This window comes from Raphanus sativus, chromosome 6 (genome assembly GCF_000801105.2).
Source record: "Raphanus sativus cultivar WK10039 chromosome 6, ASM80110v3, whole genome shotgun sequence".
Classification (NCBI taxonomy): domain Eukaryota; kingdom Viridiplantae; phylum Streptophyta; class Magnoliopsida; order Brassicales; family Brassicaceae; genus Raphanus; species Raphanus sativus.
In genome coordinates, this window is record NC_079516.1 from 11,077,224 (window position 1) to 11,097,457 (window position 20,234).

General features: G+C 32.5%; 3 protein-coding genes across 4 annotated transcripts; all 3 read right to left on the minus strand.

The window, feature by feature from the left end:
- Window positions 1–1,053: 1,053 nt before the first annotated feature.
- LOC108811816 (probable elongation factor 1-gamma 2) lies at window positions 1,054–3,152 on the minus strand. The gene is made up of 7 exons (XM_018583912.2): window positions 3,080–3,152; window positions 2,937–3,007; window positions 2,644–2,854; window positions 2,512–2,564; window positions 2,334–2,435; window positions 1,762–2,248; window positions 1,054–1,687 (listed from the first exon to the last, which is right to left on the minus strand). Exons 2-7 carry the CDS (start codon window positions 2,943–2,945, stop codon window positions 1,308–1,310), a joined length of 1,242 nt encoding a protein of 413 aa, XP_018439414.2. The 5' UTR covers window positions 2,946–3,007; window positions 3,080–3,152; the 3' UTR covers window positions 1,054–1,307.
- Window positions 3,153–6,003: 2,851 nt separating this feature from the next.
- On the minus strand, window positions 6,004–9,355 carry LOC130495902 (probable serine/threonine-protein kinase At1g09600). Its single transcript, XM_056987501.1, has 8 exons — window positions 8,424–9,355; window positions 8,070–8,354; window positions 7,691–8,002; window positions 7,369–7,599; window positions 7,188–7,288; window positions 6,991–7,096; window positions 6,504–6,884; window positions 6,004–6,413 (listed from the first exon to the last, which is right to left on the minus strand). Exons 1-8 carry the CDS (start codon window positions 8,859–8,861, stop codon window positions 6,222–6,224), a joined length of 2,046 nt encoding a protein of 681 aa, XP_056843481.1. The 5' UTR covers window positions 8,862–9,355; the 3' UTR covers window positions 6,004–6,221.
- Window positions 9,356–14,371: 5,016 nt separating this feature from the next.
- On the minus strand, window positions 14,372–16,514 carry LOC108811814 (uncharacterized). 2 transcript variants are annotated; one of them, XM_056989486.1, is made up of 3 exons: window positions 16,349–16,514; window positions 15,158–15,956; window positions 14,372–15,064 (listed from the first exon to the last, which is right to left on the minus strand). In XM_056989486.1, exons 2-3 carry the CDS (start codon window positions 15,722–15,724, stop codon window positions 14,660–14,662), a joined length of 972 nt encoding a protein of 323 aa, XP_056845466.1. In that variant the 5' UTR covers window positions 15,725–15,956; window positions 16,349–16,514; the 3' UTR covers window positions 14,372–14,659. The 2 variants fall into 2 exon arrangements, with proteins under 2 accessions (XP_056845466.1, XP_018439410.1); XM_018583908.2 differs by having other exon boundaries at window positions 14,372–15,956; window positions 16,349–16,512.
- Window positions 16,515–20,234: the final 3,720 nt, after the last annotated feature.

Here is a 20,234-nt window from a genome sequence, read left to right on the forward strand (position 1 = left end):
AAAGATACACTCATAATTTTACCTGAATACCCAAAATATTTTTTTTTTTAATTTGAAATTTTTTTAAAAACCCGAAACTAACCAAACCCAAAATTTAAACAATATTCATAATACAGAAAAATATTTGAAATACCCAGATACAAACAAAACATTTTAGGTATTTTAGGTATCCGGTGGGTCTCAATCAGGATCCAAACTCGAATCGAGAGCCAATCCAGACTCGAACCGTGACCTGTGGGTCCCAAAAAAACACCAATAGATATTTTACCATGAATCCAGATCCGAAAAAAACCTGTGTTTTTTAGTCAATTTTTAGTTTGGTTTCTCGGATCCATATAATATTCCAAGCCTAAAATAGTTTAATATAAGAGTGCACATACAAAAATTTAAATAAGATAATTTATAAATTATATAGTTTTAAACATATTCACTTTTTTACTATAATACAACTTTGTAACATTAACATTTAACCATTTCAAAAATTTTATTCATATTAAATTTGGTTTATTTCAAAAAAAAACCGCGCTTTTGAAGTGCAGATCAAAATCTAGTTACTTTCTTTAAATGAGTCTAGAATAATTTTTTTAATGATTTATCTAAATAGAACAATACATAATAAAAGGTGTTTTGGTTTAAAAAAATTGTTGCATACCCAAAATGAATTGGAACTATTGTCACTCTCGTTTAAAATTTTGTGACAATAAACGATATAGGATTGGGCAGAAAATCCGAATCCAGAAACCGAACCAAATCTGATCAAAAAAGTATTACTGAATTTTGGGTAAACATTTAGCTTTCTTGCAGGTCGCTGTGGAGATCATACAAAATTATGATTTCAAGGTCGTTGAAGGTCGCAAGATCGAACCAATTCCCTCTGTCATTCTTAGTATGGAACATGGTCTTAAAGTCAGAGTCACTATGGCTAAGACCATATGATCCTAATGCTTGCTTGGCTTCTAAGGTTCGATCACTTGCTACACAGATGTTTTCTATTTTGTTGTCAAATTTATTCAAGCTGCTTAATGTTTCAATGCTAGAGTCATACCGATGTAATAATTTATAAGTGCCACGAATTTCGAATAAACCAATCTAAAGTCGAAACCAAAATGGATGTAAACCAATAGAAAGATGACAACATAGAAAGAGGAGTTTTAGGCAATTCTGTCACAAAAGAGCAGTTGTTAAATCCCAAATGGAAAACAAAACTCTACGATTCAAAGGTTGCAAGGACTCTAGAAGATATCAAAACACTAGTAACAGAGTAAGCACCCTGTGGAGATAGAGGTGGGGGTGAAGAAGAGCATCTCTCACTTGAAGCACTTGGCGTCCAAAAGAGCCTCACCTTCAAAAGGCTCGGCATCTTCAATCATCTGGCTAACACGCTCTTTCTGTGCTTCGTCAGAGATATCAACTTTGGTCCACTCGTAGAGCTCCATGTCGTAGACCTCATCCATAATGAATTTGGGGATTTCTGGTCCACGGAACAGCCACAAACCCTTCACCTTGAAAGGAGCCTCTGACCCGCAAATGAGCATCTTTCCAAAGGCATATTTACGTGCCAAGTCCATTCGCTGGAGGAACCCACCAACCTTGTTCAGTGTAACAAACGAAACCATGTTCTCGTCGTTGTACTTGTAGTCACAGAACCATAGCGAGTATCCCTCTGGATCGTACATGTCCCAGAATCCTGCATTGAATTCAAACATTGAATGCAGTCAGATTAATAGAATGCAACTGTGATCAGCAGCTTAAATATTATACCTTTGATTGCAACCTCACGGAAGTTGGACTTGGTGTTGGAGTAAAGCCTCTTCCACTCATCAAGAACCATTGGGCTAGGTGGTAGCAAATCAAGAGGATTCTTGGCCTTGGGCTTTGGTGCTTCTTCCTCCTCAGCAAACTTGGGTGCCTCTGCTGCAGGGGCAGGCTTCTTAGGCTCCTCCTTGGGCTTTGCAGGCTGCGCAGCTTTCTTAGAAGGAACAGGAGGGACAGCTTGGGTCTGCTTGGCATCACCAATCACCTTCTTGAAGTTGGGTTGGTTGACCATTGTCCAGAAGTATCTCTCAACATGAGGGAACTCAGAGGTGAAGCTCTTGGTCATCACGGTGGCAAATCCCAAGTTCAAGTTGCAGATGGTTACAATATCCGCGAGGGTAACAGAGTGTCCAACGAGGTAAGTGTTGGAGGCGAGATGGGTGTTAAGAGCATCAAGTCCTCTCTTCAATCCAGCAATAGCAGCTTCCTCAGCCTTAAGAAGAAAAAAAAGGGAGAATTATTAGAATGCAAAGAGAGTAGCATGGTTTTAAGGAGAGAGAGTGAAGAGAAGCAGTTACAGGAGCAGAGAAAGGAGCATAGCCCATCCTTGGAGCGAACCACCTCAGCATGTTAGCATCAATCTCCAACGAGGCAAAATCAATCCATTGCTCAATGTGAGCCTGAAAATGCAAATTAGACATTTAATAAATAGTAAAGAACTGTTTAAAATTGCCTAGGGGATGAACATGAGCTTACGTAATCAATGAGGGATGATCCATTCAAAGGGCTGTCACCATTCACACGGCTCACTGTAGTATGACAGCAAAACATTAAATTATATTCCAAACAAACATATAAATGGGAAAGAGAAGGAAAAGAAGTTAATACCGTATCGGGTGATGGCATTGCTCTCAAAGATGGGACCTTGTGGAGTCTCAAGCACGGGAACCTTTCCAATGGGGTTCATCTTGAGAAACTCGGGAGATTTGTTGGTGACGCCCATCTGAAAGTTGGAGGACTCCTCGATCTTGACACCTGCATACTCTGCAGCGATGAGTGCCTTGTAGGCACCTTTGTTTCCCTTGTAAGTGTGTAGAACCTGTGATTTAACACTAACAAACTCAGCACACTAAACCCAAGGAATAAGCTTAGCATTGATGATCGAATGTAGCAGAACTAACCAAAGCCATTGCTCAGACGGAAATGAATAAAGAGCTACGAACGAATTGCGAGGGTTCTGAGTTCAGATCTACTACCAAAAAAAAAATAAACGGTGAGTAAAGATTTCGAGACTATAAGCAATGCGGAGAAGAAGATATCTTACGCGAATTTTCCCTAGAGAGAGAGAGAGAGTGTAAAACTAGGGCTCTAGAAGGATCGGATACTCTCAGTAGAGAATATTCTTCCTTACCATTGGTTCTATTCGGTTTAGTTTCTCGTTTTCTGGTTTGCTTTTTATCGTTCCTTGGTTGACATTTATATTTATTTACTAGACAATTTCTCTCAATATCATACAAATAGTTGGTGTTCGAAAACAAATTGTTAGTTTTTATGACAAAATCTATACTATAATTTGCGAAAGTGATTTTTCGCAACAAAACTCTCACGTTTAAAGTTAAGTAGTTAATATCGTTTATAATTTTAATGAATAAAAATATAAATTATCTATAAAATAAAAACGAATTTTAATTATTAAATTAGATAATGATTAAAATTAATAATAATAAAAATTATCCAAAATCAAAATAAAAATTTAAAATAAAAAGTTAGAGTAGTTAATATCATTTATACCCTTAATAAATACAACATATAAATTAGCCACCAAATAAAAATCTAATTTTACTTCTTTTGATTAAATAAATTATTAAAAGTAATAATATTACGCATTATCTTAAATCTAAAAATACATATTAAAATAAAAATAGTTCTTATACATATTTTGTTATTTTCTGAAAAACAATTATAGTAAAGAGTTCAAAATTAAAAAAAAAAACACAAAACACATAACTAAAAGTTAATCAAGTAAGTGGTTTTTTCGCAACGGAAATCTCACGTTAAAAATTAAAGTAGTTAATATCGTTTATACCCTTAATAAATAAAAATATAAATTACACATAAAATAAAAACGAATTTAATTATTTAATTAGATAATATTAAAATTAATAATGATAAGAATTATCCAAAATCAAAAAATATATTTTAAAATAAAAAAAAAGTTAGAGTGGTTACTAGTTAGTATCATTTATACCGTTAATGAATACAACACATAAATTAGCCACAAAATAAAATAAAAATTATCCAAAATCACAAAATATATTTTTAAACTAAAAAAGTTAGAATGGTTAATATCATTTATAAACTTAATGAATACAACATATAAATTAGCCACAAAATTAAAAAAAAAACAAATTTTAATTCTTTTGGTTAGATAAATTATTAAAATTAATAATATTAATATTATCTAAAATCTAAAAATATATATTAAAATAAAAAATAGTTCATATACATTTTGTGTTGTTTTCTGTAAAAATCTTATAATAAAATAATTAAAAATTAAAAAACACATAACACATAACTAAATGTTAATCAAGTAAAATTTTTTAATTTTAATAATATTAATAATTATCTAAAATCTAAAATACATAATAAAAATAAAATATTTCTTATATATATTATGTTATTTTCTGTATAAAGTTTATAGTAAAAGAGTTAAAATTAAAAAAGAACTCAAAAGTTAATCAAGTAAAATTTTAATATTTATATAATTGAAAAGAGAATAAATTTTAAAATAAAAAGATAATTTATAATTATATTTTAGTGTACAAATAAATTTAGAAGACAAAGATTATTTTAGATGACAAAACACATATTAAATATGAATCAAGCAAAAATTTTAATTTTTATATAATTGAAAAAGGAATAAATTTAAAATAAAGGATAATTTCTAAATACATTTCAGTGTACAAATAAATTTACAAGATCTGAAATATTTTAGATGAGAACATAAATAATAATTTTTCATTATAAACTTTGTTTAGAAATGAATATATTAATAATTAATTATAAATTTACGCCCGCTTCCGCGGGCCATCACCTAGTAACAGTAAAGAAACAAAATAACCAATACAGTATTGTTTATCAAAGATCAAAAATTAAACTACCTTTAAGGAATACTATATTTAATATAAATTTTTAAAAATAAATAATAAAGTATAATGAATATTATTATTCTAAACTTTAAGTCCTAATATCTAACTCCTAAACCACATCTCCTCAGATCTAAAGAAAACTTCATAATTATTTAATTCTAAGAGTATATGCATTCTTTAAACAAAATGTTATTTTTCATATCATTTTGGTGTTATCATGAAGTTTTTTTTTGCTTGTGTTTTATGTGGGGAACAAGATGAGACAAGTGATCACTGATCACTTATCTTTCGCTACACATCATGGGACACGGTTGCGCGAAGGTTAATTGGAAGAATTACTGAAAACAACAAGAAGATTCATGCAGCACTCCTAACAAAAAAAATTGAACGATGTCTTCCAAGTCTTGTGATTTCCTTAAGCTCAGCTGAAAAGTTATGCCGCACTCCCGGATGTGTGATCATTGTGATAAGCTCTTGACAATCAGCTGTGAAGGCTTTGAATTTTGAGTGTTGCAGTATACATTTCATGGCCCAGTTACCAATTATAGTCTTAAGTACACCGTTTTGTGGTTGACGGACGTGTTGATATTTCTTTGATATGATTTAACATTGAGAATTATCGAAAACAATAAGAAGATTCATGCAGCAGCTAAAAAGATGAGAGATCAAGAAAATGCTTTGATACAATGGTGATCAAGAGGGGAAAAAATACTTCCCTAAGGAAAAAGATTAAATCATTAGTCAATAAGATGCTAAACAAAACACGATTCCACCATTCCGCAGCTTACCAATATTTATTTGAATGCATTTTTCATTTCTGACCAGACTAGATCACGATGGGATATATGACTTAATTTCGAGAGTTATTGAAATTTTTTGAGATGCATCAGCTAATGGATGAGAAATAAAGAAAATGTTTTGATATAACGGTGATCATTGGTAATATATGGACAATGATTGGGATGTGTCACACTTTGGTTCAAGCTCCCGTTGCCGTTGACGAATAACATCGTTTTCACTACCAACTCTTTCCACCAAGCCAAATTAGATAACGTAATGATATACATAGCAGAAGATGATTGTAAACTTGGAACAGTAATAACTCCTAAATCGGGATTTTATTAGATTATTTAAAAGAATCAAATCCGATAAAATGTTAGCAAATTGACTGTACAAAACAAGAGCCTAAGTCTTAATCCCCTTCTTCTTGACCATACAAGTCTTACAAAAAGAAGAAAGCTGATCAAGTATGGTGAAGAACCATCATCAGACTGTTCCCAAAAGTTTGTTTTTATTTTCTAAAAAAGGAATCTCCAATCACCTCCCATTAGCAAGAAGCGAGCCCCGGGTCTGTCTGCTAACGTCCCTCTTAGCCTTATCAGCTTGAGCTCGACGTACAGCCAACAAGATCTGCCTTTCATGTTCTTTCAACATTTCATCCAAGTTACCTTCTCCTGAGATCAACGGTCCTGAGTAATGAATCCTCTCTCTCTTCTCTCCATCATAACCCTATGTTGTGATCAGCAACAGATATCAGAACACGAGGAACCTAACAAACAAACAACAAGAATGTTAAACGTGGGTTTCGTTTCTTATTACCATTAACGGTCCTTTGCTAGAGGATGAAGGGTCATCTTTCCTCAGACCATTGGGTTTCTCGAGCAATCTTTGGGACAGATTGAAATTCCCTGAACCATCTTCAAGCCATCGTTGATTGACTAAGGCGTCTCTCATACTTCCAAACTGTGAAGAACCATCTCTGTTAGGTGCCACCGAGTTTGAGAATCTTGACAATTGGGCTCCTCCACGTTGGACATAGGACCTCTGTGTTCTCAGATGGCTTGACCCGTTAGGATGATTGTCACCGTTTGTGTAAACTGGGTAGGGATTGTGTGGTTCGATCCGGAAGCCAGAGCCAGAATCTCCCTCAGGATTAAACGTCTCACTCATGCTTGTCTGGTTAGTCTCCCCTAGTCGTTTCTGTAAAATAAAGAGAGAAAAAGAAAAACAATCCGAGCAATAAGATAGAGAAAGCATAGGAGGCTTATACACACACATGTACGAATCTTTAGTCTTGAAAAGATACCTGTATTGATGCCAGTAACTCTGCATTGGCACCAGGGGCAGGTACAGCTCTTGATTCTTTTGAAACACGTCTTTGTTCATTCTGTTTACTGCTCGCACCTTTCCTTCTGCTCATGAGAAAATTTCAGGATGCGTTTTAATTGTTCACTGAGATAAACAAACCACAAGGGTTAAGATTAGAATGATCTGGAATCTTACCGTCTTGCTTCCTCTTCTCGAAGCTTGATGTCAAATTCTTTCCTTGGCTGATATCTCGGTAAGCTTGATGGCTCGCTTGGAAAAGGTTTTGTCGTAAAGAACTGGAGGAACAAAAAAAAAGAAATGTGTAAAGAAAGACACAATGTCACTAAAGTAGGTGAATAGTTTCATAAGTCAGAACCTCGCTTTGAAGGGCAGAGGATGTGGTTCCACGTGCTTCTGGCTCTACAGCAAGAAGGACATCAAGGAGAGCCAAAGCTGAAGAAGGGATAAGATCCTTATATGTCTCAGCTAAACATCGCTTGTACTGATGTTGAGGTTTAAAGATAGTTGCATGCCGCAATCTTGATCTTCTCCAATACTCCTCAGAAGGTGATCCGCAGAGTTTAAAGATCTTGTGCATTTGTTCTACCTATTCACACAAGAAACAAAATGCTCTTTTAATATCCTCTGAGACGATATGTTTTTTAAAAAATTGATTCTATAGTAAGTGGACACAACACCTCTGTTCTTCCGGGAAGAAGAGGCTTTCCAGTAAAGAGCTCAGCAAGTATGCATCCTGTGCTCCACAGATCAGCGGTGACCCCATAGTCTGTGGAACCGAGGAGAAGCTCAGGCGGGCGGTACCACAAGGTCACAACACGGCTAGTCAGAGGCTGTTTCCGTTTGTAAAAAGTAGAAAGACCAAAATCAGCAATCTTGAGATTGTTGTTACGATCTAGCAGAAGGTTTGATCCCTTGATGTCACGGTGCAACACACCACAGCTATGGCAATGTTCTAACCCAAGCAGCAACTGCTTCATATAGCATTTAATCTATAGAAATAGAAATAACATATTCAGAACAAACTCAATTTAACTACAAACTTTATTTTCTTCTGACCTGTGCTTGAGAGAAGTTGATCCCAGGGGTGGAAGCAAGGCCAGTAAGATCATGGTCCATGTATTCAAAAACAAGATACAAACTTCCTGAAGCCTTTGAAATGATAAGAGCTTGGAGTTTCATAACGTTAGGATGGTTAAGCCTGCGGAGGATGATAATCTCTCTGGCCATGAACCTCACACTCTCAGGATCCATATTAGCAAACCGAACCTTCTTCAGTGCAACGATCTGGTTCGTTTCGAGATCACGGGCTCTGTACACATTGCTATACGTCCCTTGCCCAATCTAAAAAAGAAAAGCATTAGTTTTATTAAATCCAAAAAAAAAGAAACAACTTGATTATCTATCTCTCACCATCTCTAACTTCTCGAAGGAATCAGCACAACGAGGAAGCCATCCACTGAGAGCTTCACCAGCAACGGAAACCAACCAAGAAGGCCAACCGGCAATAACCTTAGCTGTTCTGTCTCCATTGGTAACACTACGACTCACTCTCGGCTGCAAGGGTCCTACATTATCGAGTAACTCGACGACGGTGCTGTCTTTTTGAGATACTGATAGAGATTTCATCTCGAAGCTCTCTTCCTTCTTCTCCTCCTCTTCTTCGTCATCAGAGAAGACACCACTCTTGTTGGGTATTAACCTCAATGTGGCGTCGTTTCCATTAACGCTTGTTTCCTCTGAAGAAGCTTGTTTCTTGTTGTTGTTGTTGTTGTCTTTTGGGATAGGTACATGGTTGGTCTCCATGTAACCGTCGTTGGTTCGCACTCCTTTTGAGGATACGCAGCCCATGATTCCAGATCCGGAACCACTGTAACCCCGATGATTCCACAATGCAATTTGATTTCAAATCGATCGAAACAAGGGAATTTAAAGAGATCGCAGAAAGCAATTCCGGAGAATATATATTTAAAAACCTTTTTTGTAGATAGATCGTCAGATCAAACGCTGATCTTTTAATTGTAGATCTAAACATGAACTGGGTATGTTTAGATGAACATTGTTGTGTCCGAAACTAGTTTAGGTCAAAAAAGTAGAAATCAGAGAGAATCAAAGGTGAAGACTTAGTCAGTAAGAAGAAAAAGAGCAATGAGAGAGAGAGAGGGGTAGAGAAAGGAAGAAACGTGGTAGAATTTTTGCGAATGAGAGATTTTCGGATCTGGGTTGTTGTTCATACCTGAGCGAAAATTGTCAAAATTATAAATTTTTAAGAAAAAAAAGGAAAATTGATGAAGAAGGAAGCAAAAGGAAAATCAAAAGTCCAAGTCAGACAGGATGTGGGATATTCCTATGTAATTTAATACTTAACATCATTAACAAGATATCTCACCCAAACCCTTTACAAGGTCCATACCATGCCAATTCTTATTTTGTATGAAAATGACATTCTACACCACAAAGCTCTATAAATTGTTACTTAATAAAATTAACAAATATAATATATTTATCAATTTTAAATTGGATTATTTTAAAGTATGACATAGTTGGTTTAAATAATAAGATTACAATTCTCAAAAAACTTCTATGTAAACATATGGACAAATCTCTAAAATATCACTTTTTAAGTTTTTATCAGAAAAATAGCACTAAAAAATAGAAGGACTAAAATAGCACCTTTTTGTTTTGAAAATTTTCATTTTTATTTTTTATTTTTAAAAATTTAAATACATTCTTAAAACCCCACCCCTTGACTCTAAACTCTAAGTCTTAGATTAATTAACCTAAGGATTATAAATGCATATTTACCATTCAATAAAACTTATTTTGTCATTTTCTTCCTTATGATGCTATTTTGGTGACAAAAACTTGATTTTGTGCTATTTTTATTTTTTTCTCAAAACATATAGTCCCACTAAAATCAAAAATTAATAATTCATATATATAAGTTTTTTATAAATTTATATATCACGTAGAAGAATATTTTGAACTTTAAAGTTATACATACATCCATGAAAATTAAGAAATTAGTTGGGCAGACCTACACACATGATGTAAGAACATAAATATACCTTTTTTTTTTATTAACATAAATATACCTTGAATTTGAGTGTTTATAAATTGCACCGTACCTTACCACACAGTTAATAATAACAAAAAAATTGTAAGTATGTTTTATCATTACTAAATCGCACCGCTTTCGTAATGTTATGCAAATATCATATTATGTTAATGTAAATATTATTAATGTATTATTAACTGATTAAAATATAAAGAAAAAATTGTTATATATGTATATGTACTTGTATATTCTCATTTTATGCATGGTTATGTGAGCATAAACACGAACATCGATATAGCAGCTCCATCTTCTTTTTAGAATTCAGAACTCCGATCGCGATTTCGATAATCCGACCGATGTCGGCGAGTTACCTTAGCTGCGATGTCGGTCGGATCTTGTGTTCCCGATAATGATTAATCCGACATTTCTCCAGTTTCTGGCGACAAGGCTTTTGGCAGTCGTCCGGCTTTGACTCCGGCGTTTTCTATCTTCTCTTTCGGTTTTAGGCTGTCGGTTTTTGTTGTGATTTTAAATTAGCTCTAGTGGATGTATACCTCTCTTTGTCCTCGCTAGAAGGTCTGTTTGGCAGATGGAATCTCAGCTCAGTCGTTTCAAAGATCTCCGTCGACGAAGCTGAAGCGGTGAAAGGGATAAAGACGGGTGTGGTTGAGTAGTTAATGGTGTTTCCGGTGGTTCAGGGTGAGATCTCTGGACAGGCCCGATGAAGCTCTCCTTGTAAAGAGTCCAGGCGGAAAGTTTGGTGGCGGTAACTACGATTCCGGTGTGTTCTGGCGAAACCAGTGGCGGTTTTCGTCGTTTCCAGTGGTGTCTTGGTGATTGGGTCACGTTGATGTGACTGGATGACGCGTGTTTCGGTGCTGCGGGATCTCAACACGTGGGCCTGTGTGGCGATGAGAGTTACGCTAGTGGGGCGATGATGTTTGTGGGTTGGACTGATAATCCAGTTGTTTTTTCTTTTCGATTGTCCATTTGTTTTTTGGCTTTTGTATTATATAGTTTTGGGCTTAGTCCTTTACTAAAATAGTAGATGGAAAAAAAACACGAACATTGATTAATTTAAACAAACGACAACCATTGTAAATCTTAATTGACTTATATATTATATATGTTAAGTGGTTACTGGAAAACGAATAAATCATTATTAATAATATATTTATAAATGATTTAAGTAAAACTATAATAAAAAGTAACGCAAGATTTCTTGAAAGATAGCATAGCCGATGAGAAAAGCTATATCTCTTTTGGAATAAATCAAGTATTATGATTTAGTGGTGGCAATCTATCATATTAAATCAGATATATTATGTTGAACATAACTTTTTAAGTTTTCAAAATTAAATATACATTTTTATTTTATAGTTAAATCTACACTAAATTATTAATATTTACTTTTTATTCTATTGTTTATGTTTCCAAACAATATTTTCATCTTTATATTATTATCCATGTTTCCAAACAACATTATTGTTATTTATTTTCTATCTACTATTTTCTCTATCAAAATTTTATAAAAGATCATAATTTCATAAATTACAAAACAATGAACTTTAAAATTTAGATTAAAATATGACAAATTATGAAACCATAACAATTTAAATCAAATTAGATTACATGTCGATCATCCATCGGTTTAATCAGTTAGTCTCAGGTTTTTGTGATTTTTTAAAATATGGATATTTTTAACTTTAATCGAATTATTGGATCACCGGATTAACCGGTATAATCACGGATTCAGATCGAATTAAAAGCCACTGATTTAAATGCAGAAATATTCTAAATAGATACTCTTTCAAATTAACAAAATATTTGTTAAGTTATTAGTGAAATTTTTATTGTAAAATATTCCGCGTTTGTAAAACCTGGGTCAAGATCTAGTTAGTGTTATAAAGACTTGCAAAATGATTCATACTATTATAAAAATATTATGTCTAAATCGGATTGTATATTTTACAATAATGAATCTATACTATTAAAGTACAAGCACATTTGGATTTTTATTCTGTTTACCCCTATTAAAGAGGCTTTCTTTTGTATTCATTAATGATATTTTGGACATTCTGCATTGGTTTCTTTTTTAATTGTTTTTGGTTTGTCATTAACCACCGGTTTCCTAATTCAATTTTAGTATGTGATTATTCCGTGTTTGATACTGCATCATTTTAATATTTTTCCAACCGGACATGTTTGAAACTGCATCGTTTTTTCTCAAACTATTTAATGGTTTGGTTTTAAGCCGCTTTTTCCTAAATATAATCCCAACTATCTAACAAAAATTATTTATAAAAAATAAAAATTGTTTATTGGTTCAACCAGTGGTTCAACCGGTAACTGGATTTCGATTTTAGTAGTTTTTATTGGATTTTTAAATTTTTTTTTTTTCAAACCCGAACTGAATTTATCTTTGATCAACCGGTAATCCGTTCAACCGCAGGTCTCAGTCGAATTTCAAAACACCGATCAAAACTATAAAACTATTATATTGATTTATATTTAAAATATCTAATTCAAAATTAAAAACCTAAAAATACATGTATAATATAGTTTTACCGAACATAAATCTGGATATAAAATACATATATGAGACGGATTATATAAATACATATACAAGACGGATTATATAACTGTGATTATATAAAATTTTCACCAAACATAAACCCGCGCTTTGAAAGCGCGGGTCAAAATCTAGTAAATATATTATGTTTTGTAATATGCTTTGCTAATCTTAGTGACATTAAAATGAGGATATTGATATTAAACCCCTTTTGTTGAGGTTTATTTTATTTTGGGTCCGTTAATTATGATGGATCTTTGAAAATGTATATTTTGTAGATCAAGTTTCATGTATGCTTAAGAATTAGAGTTTGTTAGCACAGCTATGTCATTTCGAAAATCAAAGACTGTTTTCTCTTTCTTCGTAATCTACGTATTCCGGTATAATCCAACATCGAAGTCGTGAAGGTGATGTAGAAGTCGGAAAACCGAATCAAATAAATGATAATAAAATTGAGATGTTAAGGAAATAAACGATTGAAAAGAATGAAACCGAAACGGAAAACGTTTTCATAAACGATCATGGAGTCGAGATATGATATCTCTTTCCTTAACTCTTTATATTCGCTCCATAGTGAGACGGGACTATACGAATATAGAGTCCTATGATAAAACCATGGGGACGATCACGCTTCACTCGTGAAACGCCCTAACGAACTATAATATCTACAAAATACTCTCGAGACGAAAGACTTACGCTAAGCAATTTTTCTCTGTTGGTTTTCGATGTAAAAGTAGTGAGTAATGAGAGAGGAGGAGACGAGTTTATAAAGAGGAGAAGACGAGCCAATTTCCGCAACTGATGCAGCACGTGCGCACGTTGGTGGAAATCTCGCGATGATCTCGGAGGTAAAACTTACTCCATAAGATCTGTTCTCGTTTAAACTTAACGTCAAAAAGTAAAACAGCCTGTCGTTTTTAACGAACTTCATGTTGTTTAAAATAAAATTGCATACGGTTTTTTGAGAATTAATTGGCAAAACGTTAGGCTTAATTTAGTCCAAAAATATTTTATTAGACCAGAGGTCCTCCACCAAGACCCAAGACCGCCGAGCTGGACGGAATGCGCATGGGGAGCCATCCCTTCTATTTGTTTACACACTCATAGCAAGGGAACATGTATATATATTGCTCCTTTTTTTCTCTTGTTCCCCGATGTGGGACAGTTTCATCTTCCGCATTACTATAATAGACTTGTTTTCTGGGCTGGATATCATTTAGCCAAGTCATATTTATTCACTTGTATCCAACAGGTGATACTCTGCAAGGTTTGTCAATTAGATTCATCTCTAAAGATACTTTTGTCAAGTACAATGGTATTTGCATGAGATGGTTTCTGGTTTATGGAATCATGTCACCTACCTAAGTAACTATTTTTAAGTTCACGACTTTATATACAATGTAGGCTGGGAAAACACTGTAGATAGTGTGGTTGATAATCATCCTATACAATAGGAAAACTTGTAAAGTGTCTCATATATCAAAGTGATGGATATAAGATAGTGTGGTTGATATTGTTTTAAATCATCCTATACAATAGGAAAACAAAGATAATCTCCTAATCCTGAATTGTATAATTGGGTCCTCCTACTCCTAGTTCTGAATCGTATCATTGGAGTCTCCTTAACCTAACATATAATAATTTGGTCTATTTTTAGGTTGATGCCCTCATAATTAATTCTATTGTATTAGGTGATGCCAAATTGGGTAAATCCTTTTGCTGAGAATGCTATGAAGAATGAGAGCGTAAACTGATTAGTTTTGTGTTTTGTGTTTTGTTTTTCTAAATCAAAACTGATCAACATGATAAAGGTACAAAAATATTATCCATCAAGCAGAAAACGTTTCAAACAACAAACCCTCACAAGAGTTAAATCCCCCAAACCCTCCTTTACAGTCGAAGTGTCTTTGCCACAAAACTGAATTATGCCTTTTTGCGCAAACTTAAGTCTTTAACTGTTTCACCAGGAATTTGTACATGAACATAGCCAAAAGCCAAAGAAACAGCCTTCCGAAAAATTTAGTTCTCAGCTTCAAGAAATAGGCTGAGTTCCACATACCTCTCCTGTGAGGAAGATCTTCGACCTCTTAAGCTCAAGCTATCCTCGTTATGTGGTGCAAGCAACAGAGCACCACTGCGTTCTTCAGTCACACCCCTACTATCATCTTCATCCATGTCCCTTAGACCTCTTAGGGCCATTGAATCTGAAACCGGGAAGTAGACAAGCAAGCAAATGGAAACCACGCAAAAGCAGAAGAGGGACAAGAAGGCTAAGAAGGAAAGGGCTTCGAACACAATCTTGTCTGCTTTTGCGAGTACCGACAAACAGAGCATAGCGATCCTCAACGGAAGGAAACTAAAGACAGAGAATATCAAAGTGTGTACCCTCTTCTGCAGACGCTTATTGATGACCAGTTTCAGTATCTGCCTTCCAAGCAAGAACAAGTAAGCTGTTAGTACGGCTGCAAACACAGCGAGGATGATGGTACTCAGTAGAGGATAGGTGCATAACGCAACCTCAGCATGATCAATAGTAACTTGGGAATAGGTTCTAGTGAAGTGGCTTGATAGCTTAACATAACCACCGTTTAGGCGTGACTCGGATAAAACAAGCGCAAGTTGAAGAGCAAGCATGGGTAGAGAATAAAGAATAATGTAACAGGCAGTGTTCCTGTTCCATTTGCCACTCAAAGCCCCAGAGTCGATCTTCAAAGGAGCTCGCAGAAGAAACATGAGTGTGAGAAAGAGGCAAGGCTCGGCAAACCCAAGATTGGAAACGATGTACCACTTGCAGACGTTTTCTTGCCATCTGAGATCCAAGCCGCTGAGCAGCCTAGTGTGACGCCTAAACAAACTCAGCCGGAAGATCTCACCAACAGCCCACCAGAAGGAGAAGAGAATGAAAGTGATACGGACAATCCAAGGACCGGTGAAGTAGCCAAGCTGAATAAAGCCTTGCTTACGAGCGTGAGAATGGAAGTAGAAGGAGTAGGCGATGCAGAGGAGACCGAGAAGAATAAGCAGAGCGACTAAACAGATGGTGAGGACGCCGAATGCATCGGGAACTAATTTTGTCAGGGGCATCACCCATAAGACAGTATCCACGCATGCTCTCTACCAGCATGGATGCAGCAACTGCAGTAGATGTGCCTTCTCTCCATAACCAATATTGTTTTTAAAGATTAGCAACAACTCATAGCTCACAGCTTATAAAAAAAGGAGAGTCAGTAAAAGAGCAGCCCAGCCCAGATCACCCGATACAACTTTTTTGTGATCTTGACTCTAGCACTTGATATGTGTGTTTTACCTACATAAACTGAACACAACAAGGATGAATCATTCCAACAAGACAATATCTTCAGAATGTTTAATACAAATCTCTACTTGTCAGATCATTCCACATAGATAATCTCCTTTCGTAAGATCACATAATTTTTTTTGTTTTTGTTTTGAAAACAAAGCAACCTTGAAGAATGAAAAGACTAAAGAAAAGAGATTTTAAAGACAAGTGAACAAGGTTTCAGACGGAAAAGACATTCTCTTTATACACAGAAGCAAAGTCAATACAATAAACGAGAGAATCGCACAAGGAAAACTCAAAATGCAATCAGGAAGATATCAAATACAACCAGAGAAACAACGAGATGATTCAAAAATAAACGAGAAACGCGAAAACGAATCCACAAAGGGTGAAATTAGAGAGCTTACAAGGAGGAGAATCTGGATCTAAAGAGTTAGAACGGGGGAGATCTGAGCGCCGGAGAAAACCCTAGAGATCCAACCAAGAGAGACAAAGATTAATAAGGAATGAGGCGTAAACAGAGAGAGAGAGAAGAGGAAAGGAGGGATATGGAAGGAGAAGGGAAAGGGAAAAAAATGATACGAGGAAGAGACTCTTCGTTGGTGACAGGCTGTATCCAGCTGTGATACCCGATAACTCTGTGACCCGGGTTCGGGTTTTGTATTTTGTGTGTTGCCCGGGTTGCCGGTTTTTTTTTTAAATATATAATACTCCCTCCGTTTCAAATTATATGTCATTCTAGAGGAAATTTTTTATTTCAAAATAAGTGTCGTTTTCGGTTTTCAATGCAAAATCTATTGACAATATTCTCTTTTCTATTTTTCTTTTGGTTGATACATGGTTAGGTGTATTGGTAATAGTGTTTTTATTTTGGAAATATGTAAAATTAAATATTTTCTTAATCTCTATGCATAAGGTTAGAACGACATCTTATTATATAAAGCTTGGTTCTTCAAAGTTACTAATTAACATGATTGTGACACATGTCAATTATATATCTAAGATTATGACATGTGTTAATCTATCTCATAATTAAAAACATATATATTAAGATAATGACAAAAACGAATTTTAGTAAAGAATAACTATAAAAATTATTAATAGTATTTTTTCCATTTTTAAAATCCTAAACAAAAGATTATTTGATAGTAATTTTTTTTAAATAAATTTACATATGTTAAATATATAATGATTAAATATATATATATATACTTAGATAATAAAAATGAATTTTTAAAAACGAAAATTACCATATACTTTTTATATAATTATTTTGGTTATAATATAAAAGGAAAATTACTATGGAATCATTTATTTTAATTTTTTTAAAATATGTTTTGGTTATATTATAAAAAGAAAAGTACTATGGAATCATTTATTTTATATAACTACAATAACTTTATTTTAAAATTATTTATATTGACAACTTTTTAATTAAATAAGTTATAATATCATGTTCATTATCAACAAAAAACAAATAAGGAAAATAGCTGAAAAATATGGAAAATTACGAATTTGTTAGTTAAATTTTATTATATAAAGCTTGGTTTTTCAAAGTTACTAATTAACATGATCGCGACACGTGTCAATAAATTTTTAAGATGGTGACATATGTCAAAATATGATATATTTTTTTGTTTATTATTTAATAGAGATTTAAAAAAAGGAAAAATCTTTTAAAAAAGGAAAGTTACTAAACAATTACTATTAAATAATTTTTATAATTACTTTTTCACTATTAAATAAAATTTAGAATTATTTCTTCAATATTATTTTTAGTATATATATTTTGAATCATTATATATTTTAGAAAAGGAAAATTACTATTACATAGTCTTTTAAAATTCTATATTATAAAATATTTGATAGTAATTTTTTTAAAAATAAAATAAACCAAAAGAATTTTAAAAGTTAGTTTTCTTTTTTTCTTTTCAAAAAGTCTTAAATAAAAATGTAAATAAACAAATATTTCCATATAAATTATTATTTAATAGTATCTTTTAGACGTGGGTTTAAAACAAATTATAATGTTTATTCTTAACAAATATTTCCATATAAATTATTATTTAATTATATCTTTTTAAACGTGGGTTAGAAAGTTAATTCCTTTTTTTAAAAAAAATATAATGTTTATTCTTAAACTCAATAAAAATAGAGAATTATAAAGATAAATTCAACTTTTTAAAAAAATGTTAAACAAACGAATTGTAAAATCCCACAATTTCAATTATTTAATAAAAAACATGGAGAAAAACTAACTTTATAATAATATACTATTCCTTTTTAAAAGCCTAATTTAAAGAAAATTGTAAAAGTACTCTTATTATTTATTTATAAGTAACTAACTTTCCTTTCTAATAGATAATTGTATGTTAAAAATTATGACCAAAAAATAGCTACAAACATTTCACATCTATATTTAGGTTTAAGCTTCCACATATTATTTTTACAAAACACAATAGTATTTACATGAAAAGTATTACCTGAGTATTTTCTTTTAATTTCTTGATACAACTCAGCATTTTATTATCATTATTACATTTTATTATAGCATAACTTTCAATTTTGATGTTGTTGTTTACATCATATATTAAACAGATATTTTTTATTAAAAATAAAATAGTTGCATAAAAATCATAAGGAAAACTAATATAAAATAATTAGTTTTCCTTTTTTTTTAAAAAAAGTATACATAAAAATGTAAAGGTAAAGTAATCTTATTTTTCTTATAATTAACTAAATTTATTTTTAATACTTTTATGTTAAAAAAATATAAAGAAAAAATAACTTAAAACATTTCACCTGATATTGATTTGAATGTGTCAATCAAAACTGACATTATGTGAAAATAACTTTTTTTCATAAAATCTTAAACAAAAGAAATTTCTAAAGTAAAAGTTTCTTTTCTAATCTTAACCAATTAAGATTTTTTTCCTTTTCTTTTAAATCCTAACTAGAGAGAATTGTAAAATAATAATAGTAATTTTTAATTTAAGAATTTAATGATAAACATGATACTAACATTATTTAATTAAAATAAAAATTGAAAAAAACATTAGTGATATTGAAAAAACGAATTTTGAAAATGCCATCTTTTTAAAAATAATTAATATTAACTGGAAATAATTATTTGATAGAAATTTTGTTTTTATAAATCCTAGATGAAATATAAATTGTAAAATATTAAGTAATATTAATTTCCTTTTCTAAAATCCTAAAGCTGTAAAAGAATATTTGATATGTTTTTCCTTTTTTCTAAAATAAATCCTAAACAAAAGAAATTTGTATCATATTTCTAAGTCCTAACCAAAGAGAATTGTAAAAAAAAAATTATAATATTTAAAGAGAGTATGTGATGATGAACATAATATTAAAAAATTCTTAATTAACAAAAGAAGTGTAGAAGTGGTATTGATATAAATTGTTAATAAAGGCAATTTAAGATTATTTATTAATAACTAGAAATAATTATTTGATAGCAATTTTTTTCTGAAATTCTAAAGAGAATATAATTGTAATAGGTTATATGACAAATTTTCCTTTTCTAAATCTAAGAAAATGTAAAAGAGTATTTTATTTTTTATTTAATTTATTAATTGTAGTTAAATAGGGAGATTTATAAAATATATTTTTTTTCCTTTTTTAAAATCCTAGCAAAATAAACTTTTTAATTTTTTTTTAATAAAGCATTAAGTTAGTACATAAGAACATGTGTAATATTGTTCTTGACTCGATTGGTGTATTTGACTTTAATTTCTTTTTACCTTTCATTCAATTTCTTATTTTGGGTTGTGTTGAGTTTAAACGTTTAGGTATAGTATATTTCTTTAATCCTAATTGCAAAATTTACAACATTGATCTTATGAACAATGATTATAAAATACAAATATTAACTTGAACTTATGTGTGAAAAAATGTTGTGGTTTATCTCCTCCATATCTCTGATGGCTGAGAGTATCCAGCAACTCCCACAGCTTCCTTGATCTTCTTTTATCTCCACAGTGGTCTTCTTCCTTCTCGTTTGTTCATGTCTCCCTCTTGGAGACAACTTTTCTTTCTCACTTGCCTCAGGTTCTTCTCCTGCAGGTTCCTTCTCGCCATCACCATCTGAAACGGCTTCTCACACTGCTTTCTTCTCTCTCACGTTTGACAGTTGCAAGAAGAGTTTCATCACGGCTGGCTTCATCTCCTTCTGCTACTCTTGTTCATGTTTCTTCTTCTCCACCTTGACAGGGGTTCTCTGTCCCCTTATCAATCTCCGGCAACTTCTCTGTCACCATCTTTCTGTTGTGA

What these genes read in the sequence shown, in the direction of transcription:
- LOC108811814 (XM_018583908.2), bottom strand. Translation starts at nt 15,724, where the DNA reads ATGCCCCTGACAAAATTAGTTCCCGATGCATTCGGCGTCCTCACCATC.
- LOC108811816 (XM_018583912.2), bottom strand. An exon ending in GATCATCCCTCATTGATTAC is followed by an intron (nt 2,436 to 2,511) that starts GTAAGCTCATGT and finishes TTGCATTTTCAG; the next exon opens with GCTCACATTGAGCAATGGAT. An exon ending in CCGTGAGGTTGCAATCAAAG is followed by an intron (nt 1,688 to 1,761) that starts GTATAATATTTA and finishes AATTCAATGCAG; the next exon opens with GATTCTGGGACATGTACGAT.
- LOC130495902 (XM_056987501.1), bottom strand. Translation starts at nt 8,861, where the DNA reads ATGGGCTGCGTATCCTCAAAAGGAGTGCGAACCAACGACGGTTACATG. An exon ending in CCTTCGAGAAGTTAGAGATG is followed by an intron (nt 8,355 to 8,423) that starts GTGAGAGATAGA and finishes TTTCTTTTTTAG; the next exon opens with ATTGGGCAAGGGACGTATAG. An exon ending in CGAGAAGAGGAAGCAAGACG is followed by an intron (nt 7,097 to 7,187) that starts GTAAGATTCCAG and finishes TCTCATGAGCAG; the next exon opens with AAGGAAAGGTGCGAGCAGTA.